The 20,828-nt window shown below is 42.1% G+C and overlaps 1 protein-coding gene and 1 long non-coding RNA gene across 4 annotated transcripts in view; one reads left to right on the top strand and one right to left on the bottom strand.

Moving 5' to 3' along the window:
* The window catches only part of LOC119020586 (potassium voltage-gated channel subfamily B member 1-like), a 43,678-nt gene extending 26,481 nt beyond the window's left edge, over nt 1-17,197 (top strand). For 2 of the 3 annotated variants that reach the window (XM_037100026.1, XM_037100028.1), the window contains one exon: nt 10,891-17,197. In XM_037100026.1, the coding sequence (XP_036955921.1) occupies nt 10,891-12,723 (1,833 nt within the window). In that variant the 3' untranslated portion in view covers nt 12,724-17,197. Of the gene's footprint in view, nt 1-5,505; nt 5,698-10,890 lie in introns of those variants that run through there. The other variant, XM_037100029.1, reaches the window with a different exon arrangement.
* LOC119020590 lies at nt 3,332-5,389 on the bottom strand. Its single transcript, XR_005075366.1, has 3 exons — nt 5,233-5,389; nt 4,086-4,136; nt 3,332-3,694 (listed from the first exon to the last, which is right to left on the bottom strand). It is a non-coding gene; the product is annotated as an uncharacterized LOC119020590 (long non-coding RNA).
* Nucleotides 17,198-20,828: the final 3,631 nt, after the last annotated feature.

Raw genomic sequence — 20,828 nt, 5'->3', positions numbered from 1 at the left:
ATGCACAGAGATTTCAGCTAAGCCTCCCGTCGTCCTGCTTTTGTTTGGGACCATGACTTATGTTTTATTCTTATACTTGGTCAGAGACCAGCTGTTACCCGTTGTGTCTTGGTTATGCTAAGGTTATTGTCTTGATGTAATTACATACTTACTTCACAGATATGACAGCATTTTTGATCTTCACGGCTAGGGAGCAAAAAAAAAGCACCCTTCCCAAAATGTCCAACTTCTCCTTGAAAATACCATACAGTACCTTTTTTAGTGGTTCTGTCGGAGCACCACACTTATCTGACTTGGATGTCATCAAATGTCCAGCACTGTAACTGTAGTGAAGAAGTGATATGGCGTCCCATAGGATTATGGGCAGCGTCCGGGCCTCTCCTGTTTCAGTACGTATGTGCTGTAAGCAGCCCAGGTAACTCTCTCCACTCAGTGCTGACACCTAATCATGTCACAGGAATCCAGTGACATCTGCTCTTTATGGTAAACACCGAACAGGGTCTCTGCTCCATAGAGGCAGGTCATCGGAGACAGGGAATATTTAGTGAACGTTACTTAGCTGTCAGCAGACACCAGATCAGTAATGGCATCTTATCAGCCCTGTGTGTCCGCTGCTTGGCACGAGCTCGTATCAAGCTTCAGGTCCGGAACCAACTATGTGACGAGGCTTTGCTCTTTGTTGCCCCGGAGATGGCAGGTGAGTGAGCTTGATGACAGAAAAAGAGACATTCCCCGTCGTCAGAATGGTGTAACGATGTTCAGTCTAGTGTTACTGGACTTGCAAATGATTTGCCGTCATCTGTTGAAATCACTTTCTCCGACAGAGATCGTGAACTTCTTTGTCTGATGTAATCTCTTGGCCTCCTGGTAATATTCTGCATTAAAGCTAGAAGTGTCTTTTGATCACTGCCGGCGTGTCTGTCTCCTGATGATTACTGCTGTTCGACCTGGCTTGACTGACTGACACGTTGATTCGGCTGCAGAAATCCAGTAGCTTTCTCGGCTGGTACTCATCCTCTTGTGTAACAAACACGCCCATAATAAAAGATGAAAAAGAAACACCGATTCTGTTGTGCTCTGCGCGGCCAAATTATCCGTTTTCACAGCGTTAGTGGTGATTCAGCATCACTTTTTTTTTTTTTTCCACTTGCCTCCTGCCAGTTTTAGCGTGAGCAGAGACCAGAGCAGTAAGAGACAGCTGGAGCTCCAGCCTGCAAAAAAAACAAGCACCAAGAACAAAGACAGATTTTCAGTACTTGTCATTTTCAGCTGGGTGTGATGTGTCTTTCTCTGAGCGGAGATGTTGGCTGTGTTGTGAGCCATGAGTCTTGTGTTTGTATTTTATATTTCAGGCCCACACTTAAAAAAAACACAAAAAAAACGCCCACTGTGTATCAGGATTGTACATCTCAGGATCACAGATGCCACACTTGTTCCATTAGTTGTGCCTCAATCTTGCAGGCTGTGGGGATTTCTTACCACAACATCCACAGCTGACCGAGGGGTCCCAAGGCAGGTTTATACAGACTCAGGCTGTGAGGGCGACCTGCCCGATTCTCACAGATAGATAGATAGATAGATAGATAGATAGATAGATAGATAGATAGATAGATAGAGAGAGAGAGAGAGAGAGAGAGAGAGAGAGAGAGAGAGAGAGAGAGAGAGAGAGAGAGCAGCCGGGGATGCCACACAGTTCATTAAAGGTTCAGCTCATTTCAGATCACTAATTCACTCAGGTCTAATCCAATATCAAACCAAATGTAACTGTAATTTGAACTCACCAGGTCAAGGATCTGCCCAAACTGTTTTCACTCATAGATACAAACCATCAAATGCACATGATTTTATATCATCAAGATCCATTCATTATCCCTGCGAAATTAATGAAAACTGTTAAAGAAAGAGAAAAATTCAAACATACACTTACTGATAAAATACAGGCCTTCATATACACTGTCAAAGACAATGCTGATAACTGGCCCTTGGATGAACTTGTTTGCTGACCCCAGTGTTGTACTGAAAAAAAAAAAAAATGAATAAATACTGTTTAAACGATCCATCTTGGCTTGTTTTTCCAGGTTTTTGAAGCAAAATTAGCAACTTCAGACATCACACTGAACATATTTTCACCAGAAAGTTTCAGAGACTTGTAGAGATATTTCATAGAAATAAAAAAAAATTCCCAGCTCGTCAAATATTGATGCAGTGGGACGGTGGACAACCTGCCCTACAAAATCCAAAAGCATCAGTATCTGATGAGTTGGGATTAGGGCTCAAAAATCAGCTTTTCTTACAAATAGGACATCTGAATTATCATGATATGTAAAACACAAAAAAATGAGACTCAATCCACTTTTGATTATGTATAGATTAAATATTTATCTTGTATTGAGATATATACTGTTCCTGTGAGCTATAGAGAAAAAATAATCAGTAATAGGATTTTTATTACACATGAAAGTGGTAATGATTGGAAAAAACTTATACTTACTGGCATCATGGACAACCCCACTTTAAAATCTAACTCTGCATATATAGAAGCATATTTCCACTGCAAATGAGCTCTAACACTCAACTTTGCCTCACATGGAAGAAAGGATCACAGCAGCAGGGTGCTGGGTGATATCTGGGGATCAGAGAAGAATTTGTAGTTTGAAATCAATAGTGTTACATCATGAAGGTGGTGTGGATCTATATAAGTCTCTTTTGCTCTGCCAGTAGAGAAGCTCCTGTCTCGTATTTTATCACTTAATAATTATGGATCAGTCTTTCATTTCATGTTTAAACTGATTTATATGCCTTATGAAATCACTCAGCCGGAGTAAGCCAGAGACGGTGCAGCGGCCCAGCACAGCCCACACGAGATCACTTTGCTCCTAAATTCTCTAAAATATTTTTAATAATCTCGCACAGACAGGAGGAAAGCTGGTCTTTCATTCTTGGCACATATTCTTCTTCTTCTTCTTGAGTACCTGATGACACAGGTGCTCCAGATGTTTTCGGAGTCAAGGTGCTCTGTCCCAGGTGAAAGGCCGGTGGTAAAAGCCCAGCTGTTGTATTGGGAGGGGGCGACACTCTGGTTTGTACATCAGCCACAGGGGAGAAATCTCACATCTTACTTTCTCACTCTGTCACTCTCTAATTTTGTCTTTATTTCTCACACACCTGGGCTCCTTTTCTCACCTTTCCTCTGTCATTCTCACACACACACGCACACACGTCCCTGAAAAGTACAGACGGTTGGTCTCAGTGGACGCCCGCCAGCACTCAATGGTGAGCTGGAGTGCAGTGAAGAGTCGAGTAAGGACTTTAAAAATCAATGCACATACAATTTACGTTGTTGATTTCAGAAATTTTTATTGTATATCACCTTTGCAAAAGCCAAAGAAAGACTGAAATCATACATCGGCGTGCACACAGTGTCCTGCATCTGTGTGTGCCTCATCATTATAGCATCACCTTCACACATCTGAAAAGGACACGTTCTATGTGTGTAGCCGCAAGCTCAGTCATCCATCTCCTTGTCTCCACCTCAGCACACGGTGCAGGATAGGCACAGGCTCCCCGCTATAGGCTGAAAGGTGGGACGGTGAAGGTTGCCGGGCAAGGTGAAATGAGGCGAGCGAGGTGGAGGGCGCATCTGTGCAGGACTCAGGAGGTCTCGTCAATTTGGGAGATGCTTGATGTTGCCTGCCTGGTTTGGGAACAGATGGTGAAAGTTAAACTGGGGGCACTTATGTAATTAGAACCTGTTGCTTCTCAAACAGACTGCAACGTCAGGTAATAATTAAAAGACTTGTTATCATTAATGCCGTTCTTGTTTTACGGCTGTTGTCTTCTCACGCCAAGTTGATCTTTTTAAGCCTTTTTATAACAAATCACGAATACATGGTACATTAGATACATACTAAATACACCACTTCACAAAACTGAAGAGAACTAAAATAGACTCTTGTCACCCAACCCACACTAGAGATAATTTGAAATGAAATGGGTATTTTACAGTATTTAAGAGCCACCAGTAAGTTAGTTTATGTCCCACTTCTTGCTTCCTAAAAACCCTGCAGGAAATAGTCTTTACTCACCACTCTGTCCCTTGTGCCATCTGTTTCGAGTCTGAATTTCTAGTATGCCAACTGTTGGTGAAAAACCACAGAACTTTACTTTAAATTGACACAAAACCTTCGAATGGAGACACAAAACTTCCCAAAAATACTGAATATGTCAAGCTGAGCTTTTTTGGGACATGTGTATGAGGCGTTAGACAAGACATTTAGAATATGTGATGGAACACTGCAGCCATAAAAAAAAAAAAAAACCATGGATTATTGGGCTCCCCCATCAAAGAGTTGGAACCCAATACAGAGCGTCTGTCAGTGTGGATTATATAGGATGAGTCTGTTGATATTCTATATTTTTCTCATTCGCAACAAATCCAATAAAAAAGACTTAAACCAGAGTATTGTCTGTGTGGCAAAAGCCTGATATAGCTGATGTATTTCTGCCACAGACGTCTGCTGCTGTTGAAGCAGCATCAGTGAGCCAAGTGCCTGACATGTTCCTTCATAAACATATTTATTTTGAGTCAATCCTTTAATATCTGCATCATGCTGCAGTGGAGATGTTCATTAGTGCATCAAATCCAAAACTGAAAATAGTTCAACAAACACTGTTTACTCCTGTCTGAGAATCGCTATTGCGTTAAGTATGTTCCCCAAATAATGTTGCCCTCCTGTTAGCATTGTGTTTCATGTAATGCCACCTATTAGCCATTAAATAGACTTCAGCACAATACCAGATAGAAAATCAGATAAATGAAGAATAACCCATAATTAATTCCCTTGTTTTATCAAACTCGATTACAAAAGGGAACACTGAAAAGTGTATATATTGTAAATGACCTCTGGCGGGCTCCCTGCAGAACATTCACCACCCACACTTTGGAAATCACACTTCATGTTCTTCGGGTCTAAGTCAGATCCGATCAGGATGTGGTGGTACTGGCAGTATATTGTTTACAGGCTAGCCCAATCTACATAAAAACATAAACAAAAACATGAAAATCTGGGGGAAGTGTCCCATAAACAAATGCCTCTTCTGGGTAAACAAAACAAATGGCTCTTCAGGGTATAACTAACAAATTAATCTTCTGGGTATAACAAATGCCTCTTCTGGGCATGACTAACAAGTACCTCCGACAAGCCCCAGGGGAAATAAAAAAGGTAAACTCACGGTGTGTAGGGGCTTGGGTCAGTCATGGGCAGCCAAAAAAAAACAAAAGAAAGGCCTAAACAGACCAGAGGAGTGCTGGCTGACAATCAAAGGGGACTGAGGTTTGCAAAGGGTCAGAGACAGAATCAGACTGAGGCTGCAAGCCTCCTGCGCACCATTCCCCACCTCCTTTAAGCCTTCACCAAAAGGTTGTCGTCACACCATGATTGGCTGGGAGGAAAATGCCCCAAGCGGCTTTCACTCCTCAATCAGAAGTCAGTCTCCCCACCTGCGCACAGGTGATCTGAATCCCTGCAATCAGTCATGAGGGAAAATCAGCACAAACAAGAGAGAAAAACAGCACGTCTCAAAAAAAAAACAGCTGGACTGCTGCAAGGATATCTTCTACAACCCTACCCTCTCAATCTACTATGGTCACTTTTAGCTCCAGAAAAACAAGATGGCAACATCCATATTTCCAGACTTGTATGTATTCAGTCACAAAAATATAGTAAAATGTAGAATGCTGTCAGCCATATGCTTTAACAGCCTTAAAAGTACATCAGGGAAACTCAGTGTTTAGGTGTTAATTGTCTTCAGTTTATATAAGAGGGGAGCAGGTGAGAGGAGCAGTCTCTATGTGGAACTTTCCAAGAAGGTGATTGTCACCCTGGGGAGGAAGTGTTTATAGCTGCAAGGGCTTCTACCGTTTTCTCTGGTCGGGGGAGGATACTCCGCTTTGTTTACTGGCAGTGTAATTCCATCCATCTTTTCCATTTAAGTCTTTGCAAAAAAAACAAACAAAAAAAACAGACAACAGACTTTGTGGGAGGAAGGTCAACTGTCAGCACCGAGGGCCAGAAAACGTTTATTGGCAAATCACAGAAGCAGCAGCACAACACGAGGATTACAGACGCCACCTAGCACTCAACATGCCAAAAGAAAATAAAGTGAGAGAGTGACTGTGTGACATAATCCCTCCATTGATTCAGCGCGTGTGGGGAAAAGGGCAAACCCAGTTACAATGAGGACGGACCAGAATTGAAGCAACACTTCACACAGCATGACGCCTGGGGAAAACCCTAAATACCAGACGAGCAGATTTCCACTGGCAAATACAATGCCACTTTGTTTATTATGTCATCTGTTCTCATACATAAATGTCACGCCTGTGTCTTACTCCTCTGTTTTTACTCACACGCCTACGGCCTTTATCTGGCTTTTGTCTCTGTGTTCTGGCCGCTGTCGCTCTTCTGGCCTCTCAGCTCTGTCAAAAGATATTTCAGTATGTAAACCTTGGTGATTAAATGAAAAAGGATCCTGACCAGCTCCCCCAACATGCTTGTGGCATGATAATTGATTTTGACAGAAACTTTGAATCAAGGAAACTGCTGACTGGACAGTAATATCATCTTACCCTGATCACTTGCTGTAGAGCTGTGTTGACTTGTTTATTTTGAGTTATATTTAAGAGTGAGGATTTTACCACAACAGTATTAAGGTTGAAGCACTGAATAATATAAAGAATGAGCTATTTAGATAAGATGTGGCTAATGGTGCTGACGCTAACATGTCTGGTATGAGTTTGACGGGGTCTTGGGTGAGGTCTAAGAGAGCTGTCAGTTTAGCCATATTTTGACAAAAATTGTGACTTTGGCTTTGTCAGAATATCTGTTGAGTTTGTATCCACACTATCCTTTAAAATTAATTTGCCCTTTTTTTAACATTTTGTGTTTGTGAAATGAATTAGAATTTGTTTTTGTTTTTTTAGAGATGGAAAGAATAAAGAGCCTAGCCATTACAAAATAGGATAGGTTGTCTGTGAAGGTAATGAAGGTGCTAATGAAGACAATAGTGCAGAATGGTATGGTATACTGGAAATTAAAAGTCTCATTTAAGTGATGCGAATGTGAAAACATTGCTAAATTTGGCTGAATTGTAAAAGCCAGTAGTGACATTGAAAGCTGAAAGAGACTGTAATTTATGCTGAGATGAGCCAAATGATCCGGCTCACGTGACTTGGGAATGGGAGATGAGGTGAGATGGGAATCCCAGCTTCCTTTATAGTACTATACAGAGCTGGGATTCCCATCTCCATTTGGGACCAGAACATGGCTGTTGGGAAAAGATAATTTGGAAAACCTGTCAAAAATCTGCTAAAAAATGCTGTTTGTTTACACTTCTGGGAAGTGTGTTTTGTAGAATCTCTCCTTCGCTGTCCATCTCTCCTTCAATCGAGCATGAAGCAGAACTAACTTTGTGTGTCAAAGGCACTGTGAAAACTAGGCTAGGTCTTTGGCTCTGCAGTCCGTCATGGCCCAGTGAGCACCCACTCCACACACACCTTTTCCAGGACAGGATAGCTTGCACTTCAGTAGGATATTAAATATTCAGTCTCCTGCCTACCGGCCTGAGGGGAAGGGAGGCTGGGGGCTAATTACTGAGTGAATGAATATGGTGGAGATGGTGTGTGTGTGTGTGCGTGCGTGCGTGCGTGCGTGCGTGTGTGTGTGTGTTTTGTAAAGATGAGTGTGTGTAGCTGTCTTGATCAGATTCATCATCAGTTTATGTAAACAGGAAGTGGGATGGGCTGTCCTCGTGACCTCAGTGTTTCTCATTAAGAGCTAATGAGGCAACGCAACACTAACCGTAACCCTTTTTAACAGTACATCTGTGTCCTCTCGCCCCTGCTGCACAGAAAATCATATTTACCCGCTTGCATTTTCACCTTGGTGCCTTTTAATACACACTGTGAGAGCACTCACTTCACTCTCATTGCCTGTTCTTGCTCTGTCTGGCAGATATTCATATAAAATTTCCTCATTTGTGAAACAGTGTCACCCCCGCATACACTAATCATGCATACACACTCACATTATATTGCCTAACCAGGGAAACTTACAAGTTTCTGACGGGCTGTCTCATTCTGTCTGTGTCACAGATTTGTCAATGTGCTGAGTGTCCTCAGCAGACGTTTCTATCTTTCTCTCTGTATCTCTCTGGTGAGATCACTTTGCCATAATCTTCTCTCTGGCTGACCCTGGCAGGCGTACTGCCAGGGTGGGAGGGGAAAAGTTGAGTAAGAGAGAGACTTTGATGGGAGGTGGAGCTGCTCGAGCTTCAGTTGTTCTTGACACAGAGCAGCACACACCTTGGTTCAGTTTCTTTTGTGTTCAGTATGACTCATCAGGGATGTCCAGGCCTGGTCAGGCTAGATTAGTCTTGATCTGATGAGTGCGTTTCCACTGGACAGTCCGGTTTTAGAGCCGGGGCTCAGTATCCTCTCAGCTTTTGAAATGTTGCCACTAAATCAATGTGGCTTCCTTTTCCAGACTCTGGTGTTTCTGATAACCCGTCTGACCTCCACACCCTTAAAAAAACACTGAAAATAGTGACTTCTATGGCCATTAATGGTGATGTTTCATGTTGCCATTTTAATTCTCTTGGGTGTGATTATTCAGTTACAAGAAATCTCCCTATAATAGGTCGTATTTGAGAGTTTCCATCCATCATTCGGGCCTCATGGGATCCAGACTGGGCAGGCTATTTCAGGGAAAGTTCATTTTTTTAGACTATTTGGCTGGTGAAGTTGAAATGCCGTTACTCTATTCTTTCTCTATCGGCTGCGTCCCAGCAGGCCGTCTCTTCTCTGCTTTTAGTCCCTCTCTCCTCAAAGGCCAAGGTAGGTGTACAAGCAGTTGCCTGCCAAGATTAATTAAAGCTTATGGGCGCTGATTGGTGCCAAGGGAATAATCCTGCTCACCACTGGCCTGGGACACAGCCTCTACAGTGACCTTGTGTTGGATTTCACACTGACTCTGGGACAGGAATAATAGGTGTGGCACACCTACACACCTACAACTGTGTGGCCTTCGTAATCCACAGCACTATGACCAAACCCTATTGTACTCAGCTGATTATATCATTAGCAGGTGGCTCAGTGCTTCACAAGTATCCAGTCGTCTGTCAGGCAGGCTCGGTGTGCCATGTAAAATATTGTGGTTTTTGTGTTGCCCTGAGCATTGCAGGGTTGAAGCGCTCTGAAAATAAATAGGGAGGGAGACAGTGAAGAACAAGTGTGGCAGGGGTTTTAAAAAATGTTTAAATACAGTCTCTCATCTCTCTCCTTCACTGTCTCTCTCTGTAATATCGAGACCTGAAGAAAATAAGAAAAGACATCCACCCCAGAGATCACATTAGCTCTGACCCTGTTTCTTTTGAAACGCTGACATGGAATTTCATGGATACTTTGAAGAAAGTAGCCAGGAAGTTAAATGGGCCGTGAACTAATATCAGCAGAAAAAGCCATCACTGTTTCGGGATATTTTGGCCAGTTCTGGTGTGATTCAGTGTCAAAAATGGAGCCGGACCAGTTTGACACGGGTTTCCCACAGGACTGACCTTCTTCCTCTGACAGCGTTAAAGCACCATTCCACTCTGGAGCGCTTTAACTTTCAGCATGTAGTTCAGGGGCAGCTGCTAACTTTAGCTCCACTGGTCATCCACGGTCACATTCAACCTTTAATACACCTCTTATGCAAAGAGACTAAATGACTCCTTTAACTGCATAATGTGTGATGCATGCTAGACATTCTGCCTGACTTTACTTTTTCTTTGAGAGTTATAATTCAAGGTGATGAAGACGGAGCTTTCAAAAGCACTAAACAGATGGCTTCACAGTCATTGCATATTCAGAGCCGTCTGTTAATCTCCGAGTCTTTTAATCGTTTCAGTTCAGGCGACCATCATCAGTGCAGTGATGTGCTGATGATCAGAAATGTGCAGCTTGTTTCACAAAGATTAAAAGACTTGATTGAGCAGGCAATTAGTTTGAATCCATCCATATTGTGTTCGTATGAATATCCTGAAAGGTTCTTTGCACTTGATTTATCACCCTCAAACTATATAGATTGAGTCGTGTTTCAAAATGACCCTCGAGAGAACTTTAGAAACTACACATTACCAGACATGGATGATAATCCAATCAAGTCAGTGCCCAAATCTGCAGTTCCTCAAATGGCCACTTGAGGCTGGCCCCAAAAGTGAGTCACTCATGATAAGAGCACCATGTTAAAATCCTCAACAGAAACAAAAATGTTTACAGCCTGCTGCAAAAAACTGTTTTTTTTCTCTTGGTAGTTATAACAGTTGCACAGGAGGTTAATTTTATAGATTGATATATTCATATTAAGGCTTAAAGGTTCAATATGTGAGCATTGGCTATGTGTTGAAATCATACTTTAAACAAACAGGGGGTGACATATTACCAGCGTAACCGCTAAATGCTACTCTCTGCTACTGCCCTAGTTAGCCCAATTAGCTGTGCAGCTAGCGCTCCTATCATAGTTACTGTATATGCTCTGGCAGGACTGGGAGCTTGGAGCACTGGTATTTTTTATACAGACAGCACGGATGGTTTGGACAACTGGGTGTCAGTTTTTTTCAGGCCTCATGAGACCAGAAACGTTCACAGATGTCGTAATTATTATTTCTTTACATTCTGTTGTTCATTTTCTTTACCTTTTGAATATTTTAAACTCAAATTCTCACATATTGCACCTTTATAAAGTTATAATTAAGGGCATGGCCACTAACAGCAATTTGTGAGAGTATGTTACTCAGACAGTAATATGTATTCTTCAGTTTGTTCACTGTTGTTTTCTTCTGTTTTTCTTCCAGATCCTGGCCATAATCTCCATCTTGTTCATCGTACTGTCGACCATTGCCTTGTCTCTGAACACCCTACCGGAGCTGCAGGACACGGATGAATTTGGCCAGTCCTCAGACAACCCACAACTGGCCCATGTGGAAGCTGTGTGCATCGCCTGGTTCACCATGGAATACCTGCTACGCTTCCTCTCCTCGCCCAGCAAATGGAAGTTCTTTAAGGGTCCTCTGAATATCATTGACCTGCTGGCCATCCTGCCCTATTACGTAACCATCTTCCTGACGGAATCCAACAAGAGCGTGTTGCAGTTTCAGAACGTCCGTCGAGTGGTTCAGATTTTCCGAATCATGCGGATCTTGCGTATCTTGAAACTGGCTCGTCACTCCACGGGTCTTCAGTCTCTGGGCTTCACTCTTCGGAGGAGCTATAATGAACTGGGCCTGCTGATTCTTTTCTTGGCCATGGGCATCATGATATTCTCCAGTCTGGTCTTCTTTGCAGAAAAGGATGAGGAGGACACCAAGTTCAAAAGCATCCCAGCTTCCTTCTGGTGGGCTACCATTACAATGACAACAGTAGGCTATGGAGATATCTACCCAAAAACTCTACTGGGAAAGATAGTTGGTGGTTTGTGTTGCATTGCTGGCGTGCTGGTGATAGCCCTGCCAATCCCCATCATTGTGAATAACTTCTCTGAGTTCTACAAAGAGCAAAAGAGGCAGGAGAAGGCCATCAAAAGGAGGGAGGCTCTGGAGAGGGCTAAGAGAAATGGTAGCATCGTCTCTATGAACATTAAAGATGCATTCGGCCGCAGTGTGGAGCTCATGGATGTGTTGGTGGAAAATACTGATGGAAAGAAGGAGAAGGTGCATGATAATCATGTTTCTCCTAGCCAGCCAAAAGGGACACCCAAATTCAAGCCCCAGATGAGCCCGAGCAGCCCTGCCAAGACCCTCGAACCAAACTACCAAGAGCAGGCCAAGCCCTCCAGCAGCCCTCAGCATCTCAGCGCACAGAAACTGGAGGAGATGTACAACAACATGGCCAAGACCCAGTCACAACCAGACCTCAACAGCAAGGACAAAGGGCCGCAGTCCAAAGCAGTTAGGCAGAGAGCTGAGTTTGAAATGGGAAACATCCCTGCCGAAGCTATCTCAAGCACAGCAGAGGCAGTCACAGACATGAGGAGCATGTCCAGCATTGACAGCTTCATCAGCTGCGCCACTGACTTCCCTGAGAGCTCTCGCTTCTCCCAGAGCCCCGTCGGCAACATGCCAGGGAGGGTCAGCACCAACCCCAGCCTGGAGCCCACCTTAGAGAACGAGAATGAAGGATCCCAGGGCACCACGACACCCCTGACAGGCCAAAGCACCAAGCAAGGCCCATATTCCGACAGCCCCAGGGGTAGGCGCTTCAAGAACCCACTCAAAAGCCGCTCGCTCAAGGTGAACTTCAGAAGTGGGGAGGATTCAGGGACGGGGGCCCTCTCAGACAGCTCATCAGTCCAGAGCCCTGAGGTGTCCGTCTACACGACTGCCAGCAGCAGGACACCCACCAAGAGCCCGGAGAATTTACCGCCCAGCATCTTCACATTCCACGATTCATCCATCAATAAATTCATCGACGCGGACACCGATGAGGAAGAGCACCCGAATGACGGTTCAGGCACCAATCCTTCCCAGAGACTCCTGGAAAAATCCAGCTACCAGAAAGGGTCCAACCACACAGAGGGCCTGCTGCAGAGGAAGCTGGGGAACAGCACACTGCCGCTGGAAGGACAGGAGAACCACATGGTTCAGGAACTCCATCCACTTCAGGGAGAGAAGGGTCACTCAAACGCTTAAAGTCACAATAATTGAGAGGCAACGGAGGAAACATATAGGGGAGGAGGAAGCAGAAAGCACAGTGAACTCAGCAAAACTGAACTTCCCAAAAATATGAAAGACACTGAAAACATTTGCAGGAACATTTGAAGAACAATACGAAATGCTTCTACCGTGAAAATGCAATAGTTTTGGACAATGGGAAACTATTTTGTGTGCTCTCAAACCAGGACCCCTGAACTAATCTGATCGAAGAGGCAAGGAACATCGCCTGATAATTTTTATCATTTATACATCTGTTTAAATCCAGATTATAATCTAATAACTACAGCCTAGATGTAAGAGTACAGAATATCATTTTTTATAAGCAAGATATCCTATTTTTCTGACCCTGGGTACCACTTTAAAGCCACTATAGCAAAAGCTGTCCAACCAGTAGCAAATCACAGAGGGCATTGAAACACGGCGCTGCAAACTGAGAAAGTCATTCAGCTGAGAAAGCTGCAAAGGAACAGTGTGTTGGGAATATATGTAGTTTCTTTTAACTTTCCTTCCTCAAAACTGGCCTTAGTTCATGTCGTCGCCCGTGTTTTATGTTTGTATGAGTGAGAAAGCGAGACGGAGACGGACAGACAGCACATACAAGAGTGTGCAAAGTTTATCTTTCAAACACAGTATATTTATTGGGACGTATCGTTCTTGGTCTCGTCTTAAGTGTGGACTCAAGAAGAATCAGTCTGTTTCTTTTCAACAGCAGTTTATTGTCTTTGCTCGTATATATATTTCTTTCTTTTTTCTTTTTTTTTTTACTGCACAGAATACGTTTCGACAACACAGAGAGACACTGTGAGGCTGCATCCATCGATTTCCTTCTTGTTCCCATTGTGCCCGACTGATGGCAAGAGAGAGCACCTTAAACACCATGATTATTTTGATTACGAACAAAGAAAAAAAAATGACTTGTTTGTTTACTTGTTTTGGTTGTTTCTAAAATGTCTGTGTGTGTGTCTCAGATTGGTGTAATGACAGCTTGAATCCGGGGGAAAAACAAACAAAACAAAAAAAAAAAGAAAATTGTCGTGTAATTCCAAAACTTTCTCAAAGGGGTTTCGGAGGAGTCATCATTCCTATTGTAGCTGATAATCTGAACTTGACATGAAGCGAGCTGGAGATACAGCATTGAAAATCACACCGATTTTTTAATGTGGGGCCTCCAGGATGTGTGGGAGTGTGAATATTGTACATGTCTAACTACAAAAGTAGAATATTACGAGGAAACACATTTATTGTACAAGGTAAAGAATGAAAATAATTTATATTTTTAAGATATTTTCTAAAGGTACAGACTTGTAGACAAATCTATTGTGCTAATCTCATAGTTTTGCATTTCAGCATATGTATTGCATTATTTTGATGGAGTTGCATTTAATAGGTGATATACTGTAGTCGATCAATTTGTATTGTTTGCTACCGTCTCCCTGTAAACGTCTGTCCCTTTATCCTCTGTGCATTGTGAAGAACCAAAGAATTGTTCTTTCTGATAACGCATACAGACGATAGTAAGTCTTACTGTTTTATCTTAAAATGTAAGAAATATAAGCATTCCTTTTCTAAACAGCAGTATCTGACGTATATCAGGGAGCCATACACGCTCATTCGGTACAAACACGTAAGCTGGAGAATGCACAGACGGGAGAATCGTCCTCTGTTGGCAGGAAATGAAAAGAGGGCAAAGATGAAAATGGAGAGACAACACAGCACTTTATGTTACATCCATTCTGACAGCTAATTTGATTATTTACACACTGTGGATCTTGGCAAGTGGTTTGGCTTGCAGAAATCCAAAGCATTACGCTCATGTGAGTTCACATGACATCTCTCACAAACATAAAGCCACCTCGCGGCTTCGCACAGCTCACCTCGCAGGCACACAGGCTGTCTGTGTCTGTAGGGGTCTGTAGTCCTACCAAATATCCCACGTCCTGCTCCTCTGTATGCACCTGACTCCAAACATATGGGTGTTGGTCATCTGGTGCTCTTGTGGTTTTATAACATTATACCCTCACAACATATCATGCCGACATGCCACGAAGAATCTACTTTTAGCAGTTTAAAGGGGCACTACGTGATTTTTAAGAAGAACTTCAAACTCATGATTTGAATATTTACAATATTAATGAGGGAAAAATATAAACTCAGAAATATTTATTCCATGACTGAATAAACAAACTGTTCTCCGAAGAAAACAAGGTCCCCAAAATACTGTCTGGAGCTAGAAAGGTGGCAGGGTCCGCCACATATAAACAAAGTAAAAAGGTATGAAACTGTGTTGTCCTTTAAGGTCAGTTTGTGTATTCAGTTGTTGTTCAGTTTGTTTAGGCATTAAAAAGTCAGTGAGGATCTTTTTTTCATCCCCCTAACTACATACTACTACCCCTTTACAGCTTTAAAGGTAGGGTCCACTCTGTATAACTGTTTGCAAATATACAATAGACATGAGTTAGATATTTCTGTGCCTTTGCTTTTAACAAACCCCTGCCCTGAGTACTTAATCTGATGCTGAGCCCCGTCTCATGACAATAAAACAAACTGTACAACAAATAAACACACAGAGAAGTGGCTCATCAAGCTCTCAGACTGCAACTTCAGCTATCCCCTCCAAATATCTCTTTTTACACTTAAACGCACCGAACATTCACATGAAAAAGGCCCCATAAGAAGAACAAACAGGTGCACCCTTGCTCAACGACCACTGTTTCCATGGCAATGGCTGGGATCACTGGCTCGCTCACATATGATGCGAGTGAGGAGCCTAATTTGTGGAGATGGAGTCCTTACAGACCCTGCATTCTCCCCATGCCTGCATTCATGTACGCGTTTCTCTCCTCACCTGCGGCCTCAGCCTGCTGATGCCGGATTCATTGAGGAAACTGCATGGTGGGCCAGTCTTCCCTTCAATCCATCCGACTCTTTCTTAGAGGAACATGCACACATCATCTCGGCGAGACAAGAGCATGACCACAGCAACGCTCCCCTGAAACTAAGGTGCCGTTGCTATGATGTCCACCTCAGACACCTTCCTCCCGCGGCGGGGGTGAGTGTGAAATGTGAATGGACTAGGAACAAGCGGTGTGTGACAGCAGAGAGCCGAGGAGCAGAGCCGTCAGCCTGATTACAACTGACACCGCTAATGATGTCTGTGGCACTCTGCTCCTGTCCAAATAGCTCTTTAACGCGGACAACACGATCGTTCGAAACATTATCTGTGAGCTCTCTCTTAGAAAGGGAACCCATCCCCTCCGACAGGACCATCACCATCATATTCTGTTAATGAGAAACTAAGTTATGCAGCCTGATTGTGCACACAGCACTCAAGTGTTTTGTTTTGTTTTTTTTCCATTACGAGGACCGGCCTCGAGTCTTTTGTGCAGAATGACAATGCAAAAATGCTAGTTGAGCTGAGGCATCCTTGTTTCATTGCTGCGATTCTATAAATATCAATCTCTGGGCATGCAAAGAGAGGGTCAGGGCCAGCAGGAAAGGCTCGATTACAGCCCTGTCTTTGGTCAGACAGTGTCATGCAGTCCCAAGGAGCAAACTTTGTAAGAAAAGGGGGGAAACTACACAGGCAGTCACTGGTGTGCTGCGATCTGTCGTAGCCCAGCCCTTTATGCTGCATGGTGATGGGATGAAAACGTCAAATTGACGAATGGTGAGATGGCTTTCACTCCTCAAAGCATTAAGAACTGAAGAACAGACCGGAGAGCTGAAGAGGGAGGGGGTCGAACACAGTGAAGATTCATTAACATTCATCACTCAACAGTCAGACATGCAGTGAATAGGGACAAAAGCTTAGGAAATGAGCCCGTCGCCACAGTGGACTTACTTCCAAACAAGCCATAGTCTACTGAAATTTCCTCTGTTGGACGAATGTTAACAACGCGCTTTTTATATCTTTTTTTGTTTGTTTGTTTCCTTCTCGTTTTCTGAACTGGCACTTTATTGATTTTTTTTTCTGTGTTAAATCGTCTGCTGTCTAGTGGCCATGCAAATTAACATGTCGACATTCAAAGGTACACATTGGGTCGAAGACAAAAAGCACAAGCTGTAACAATGTCATTTCCTTTAAGCACAATATGCCACACAAGAGGTTGAAGCCAAATACAGACACGCGATTTGATTTTCTGAATCTTCCCCCCTCGTCTTCAGGGAATTAATCACCTCTGTTCAACTCACACAGGTCTGTATGCTGCCCTTATTACTGTGTCCGGGGAAATGTTTGTTTTGTAAGGTTTCATACTTTGTACCAGTTGACTTTGTAGAATATTGTCTCTGTGGTTCCTCGTTGTTCAACGCATGTAGCGCTATTAAACTTTGACACACAGAACTTGTAAATATCATCTAAGAAGCTATAGGAATATGTCTATGATCAGCAATTTTGAAGCAATTTTCTCCTTTTACTGACTGATGCTTAATAAAAGACAATAATCCAGTGTTTGGAGCCTCGCTTTATTTACTGAAGTGTGTTTTTTATGAAAGCACTGAACAAATGCCATACGTTAGAGCCAGCAGGGAGGTTGTGCAATGACTGAGCTTGTTGTTTGTCATGCAAGTTGCAGGTCTTATACAACAGCACCCTCCAGTGTTAGGCTCTGTATTCAATAAAAACTGTAAGTTACTCACTACACACAACAATCAACACATTTAAGTAATATATAAGCAAAATGATCACTCTCTAGATAAAAACCATTTTTAAACTTTCAAAGTTCAAAATATTAAGATATGTGTGATATTCCACAGTGTGACCGATTGTAAACCTTGTTTTTATTACCAGCTACTCTGAAAATGTCTTGTTTCTCATTAATCAACTGATGATTTATATATTTTGTCTCTCCTGATTTCACACAGCACAAGTTCAGGCAAAATACACACTGTGTCAACTTTTCTGTAGTTTTACCAGCCAATAATTTCAACACCATCTAATGTCCATGATTTTGGTTCAACATCGACTTCATGACAATATGTACAATATAACAGCTGTTTCCATTTGAGGTCTTCATCCCAGGTTGTAACGTGGTGTCTTACTATACATTTTAAAAAGCATTAAAATGTGTGATGCACTGACATTTCAGCCAAATGTCGGTATCAGCAGATTATCAACTCCTGAATGAGGTGACACTCATCGATAGCAGCGGCAAATAAGTTTACAGTCTCTGTTGGCTTGTGACATCTCATTGAGTTCTGGCATCGCACCTCTTGAAAAGCTTACCTTTCAAAATAAAAGAGCACTTTTCATCTGAAAGAAGGTTCTATTGAAAGAGGTTTCAAAATGTGTATGAGGTAAAACAAGACAAGATGAAACATTGTCATGAACTAAAAGAAACAATCTCTGTACTAAAAATCTAAAATGCATTCCTTATCCTGTTATCAACTTTTTAGTTTTCATGTGTAAAATGTTATCATTCAATAATATCTAATACAGCTTTAGCAGCTATGTGATTTAATGCTCAGTCTTATTGAAACTACAATTTGATGCTGCTACATAAGGGGGACAACAAAAAACACTGCCATCAGTCAAATCAATATTTGACCAAAAATATAAAATAGTTAATTCCTAATGAAAATCTCTCTTACATGAGGGTCATTTTACTAGTTTGATTCCTCTGAATCTAAAGGTGTGTGATCACCTGACACACATCAGTTAACTGCTCCTGCAAAGCAAGGCAACAGATTCCCATTTGTTGTGTTACATTACGTCACGCTACATCACGTCCAAAGTTTTGAAGAGGATTACACTGCAGTCAATGCCAGTCACAACTTCAGGCTTTTCTCAGGACATAAACAGTCTTAACTTCCTCGAGGGGACAACCTCTCCGCAGGGAAAATGTGAGCAAACCTGCCAAAGCCTGAGTCACAAGTACAGTTAAACGTTTGAGACGTACAAGAGAGAAAAAAAAAAGGGAGCGATTATCCAAAAATGTGCACACGTGCTATGCAGCTTATCACCTTAACATTTCAGTCAGAGTTGGATAATCCGCCTCACATCATGGATCAGGAAAAACTTTGTGTAACAGATGAAAGGAATGTCTACGCAAGAGGAGGCCGGTCACCGATTAAACACTAAAAATATCAGACTTGTGTAAAAGTTGTTGATTGTGGCTGAGGGAAAGGATCTCAGATAAAAGTTAAAAATAGCTCAGACGGAGTAAATGTTACAAGTTACTGTTTTACATAAGACAACATGGTTATTTTTGATCTTTTCCAGCAAACTCTGAAAGCACAAAGGGAGTTTCAACATGATTCTAGGTACAAAGAAGAGAAGCTCTGCCTTTTCTCAGCTAGTAAATAATAAGTAAATAAAAATATAATTCAAGACATTAACATCTATTCCAGAAAATCATCATGGAGCATTTAAGAAATGACAGAGTATTTGGTTAACAGAGGACCTTCATGTTTTTGGGCGTAGACAAAAACACCAGCAGCTGCAGCTATTTTCAGGTACATTCACCTTTAAGTGACACTGAACACCAGAAATATTGATGGAACTGAGACCTTTGTTGTTTCTCCGCTCTTTGTTTTGGCCTTTAAACACTAAAGATCAGCCCGTCTACAGAGACTGAATAATTAGAGGCTTGTCCTGTCTGACTCAGAGTTCACTGCAAAGTGTCTCGCAGTATTTTGACGCAAGTGCAGTAGAAATCTGAGACACAGACAGAACTAGAGGTTCTGCATATTTTTGACTTGATGCTCAAAGCCATAGTTCCTTTTACCACGCAGGCTAACTGGTGCAACTAAAGGTCACTGTAATCATTCCCCCTCAACACACTGGTTTTGAAGAGATCCCTTCCTTTAGTGATTCCAGCATAAGAGACAACTTAAGTGGTCGTTTTGTGCAGAAATTCTGTTGTAACATTCTGAAGAAGCCACCAATGAGGGAGAAATCACATCCTTTATTTACACGTAAAAGTCTTGCATTGAAAATGTTACCTTACGTATTTGAAGTGAAGGACTCAATGCAGTAGATTAGATTATTACTCAATCATTAATGAAAAAACTGAATTATACTGAGATGGATGAGGAACAAAACATGATTATTTTTATCATGGACTCATCTGTTGGTTATTTTCTTGATAAATTGTGGTGATTGTAAAAAATTCTAGAAACACTGAAAAACTCTGTCACAATTACACAAAGTGACAGCTCACGACACTCGTGTCGTCCAACTAGTACTACAAAATGTAAAACAGAATTAGAATTATCATCATAATTAAGGGGAAGAACAAAAAATACATTCAAATATGAATCCAGACCAATTAAATTTCAGTCAATCAAATACTTAATGAATCGATGAAATGTTTCAGCTGTACTTGTAGTGTTGGGTGGTTTAAAACATACATTTTTATAAGGACTAAACTTGTTGATAAACATCTTAAAATAACTAGTGACTAAATCCTAATAGTAGTAAAACGTGCAAAACTTCCCTCTGAAGTGTAGTGGAGGAGAAGAAGGAAGCGGAATGAGAAGAAAAGACTCAAATAAATTCAAAGTACATCAAATGAGTACTGAACTACTTGAGTAAATCAAATTAGCTACACTCCATGACTGGGAAGAACTTACACGAGTCTTCAGCCGCCTGAGTTAAGACAGCTCGAGTGTTTTCCAAAGTTACAGCCTTTTCAAATTCAGAGATGTGGACAGTATGCGTGGCCACTGGGGGCCCAAACATTTGCCCAGTTAGTATCTGCTCACAGTGTGTCTCTGCTCTCCCGAGGACAAATGATCTTTGACTGGATGGAGACCAAATGACTTGAGTCACATGTCTGCTCATGTCTGCTTTTGAAGACGGACATGAAAAAAGGGCTTTTCCATCCATCCATCCTGCATGAAGGTCTCAGTAAATAACACCACCGATTATTTACCAGGAATTACCTTCACTTGGGTTCTTATGTATGAAGATAACGCATCAAAAACATCCGGCTGTCCATAAATAGCTGATAGTTTAAAGGTGCTGGTGACACCGTGTATCTGAACCGACTCAACAACAACAACCTATTCATTAAAGGTGCACTACGTAGTTTCAGGGAGGAAATTTGAGATCTCCCCTGCTTGTTTTTTTATGCTTAAAC

This window comes from Acanthopagrus latus, chromosome 6 (genome assembly GCF_904848185.1).
Source record: "Acanthopagrus latus isolate v.2019 chromosome 6, fAcaLat1.1, whole genome shotgun sequence".
NCBI lineage: Eukaryota > Metazoa > Chordata > Actinopteri > Spariformes > Sparidae > Acanthopagrus > Acanthopagrus latus.
This window is presented reverse-complemented; position numbering and strand designations above follow the sequence as displayed.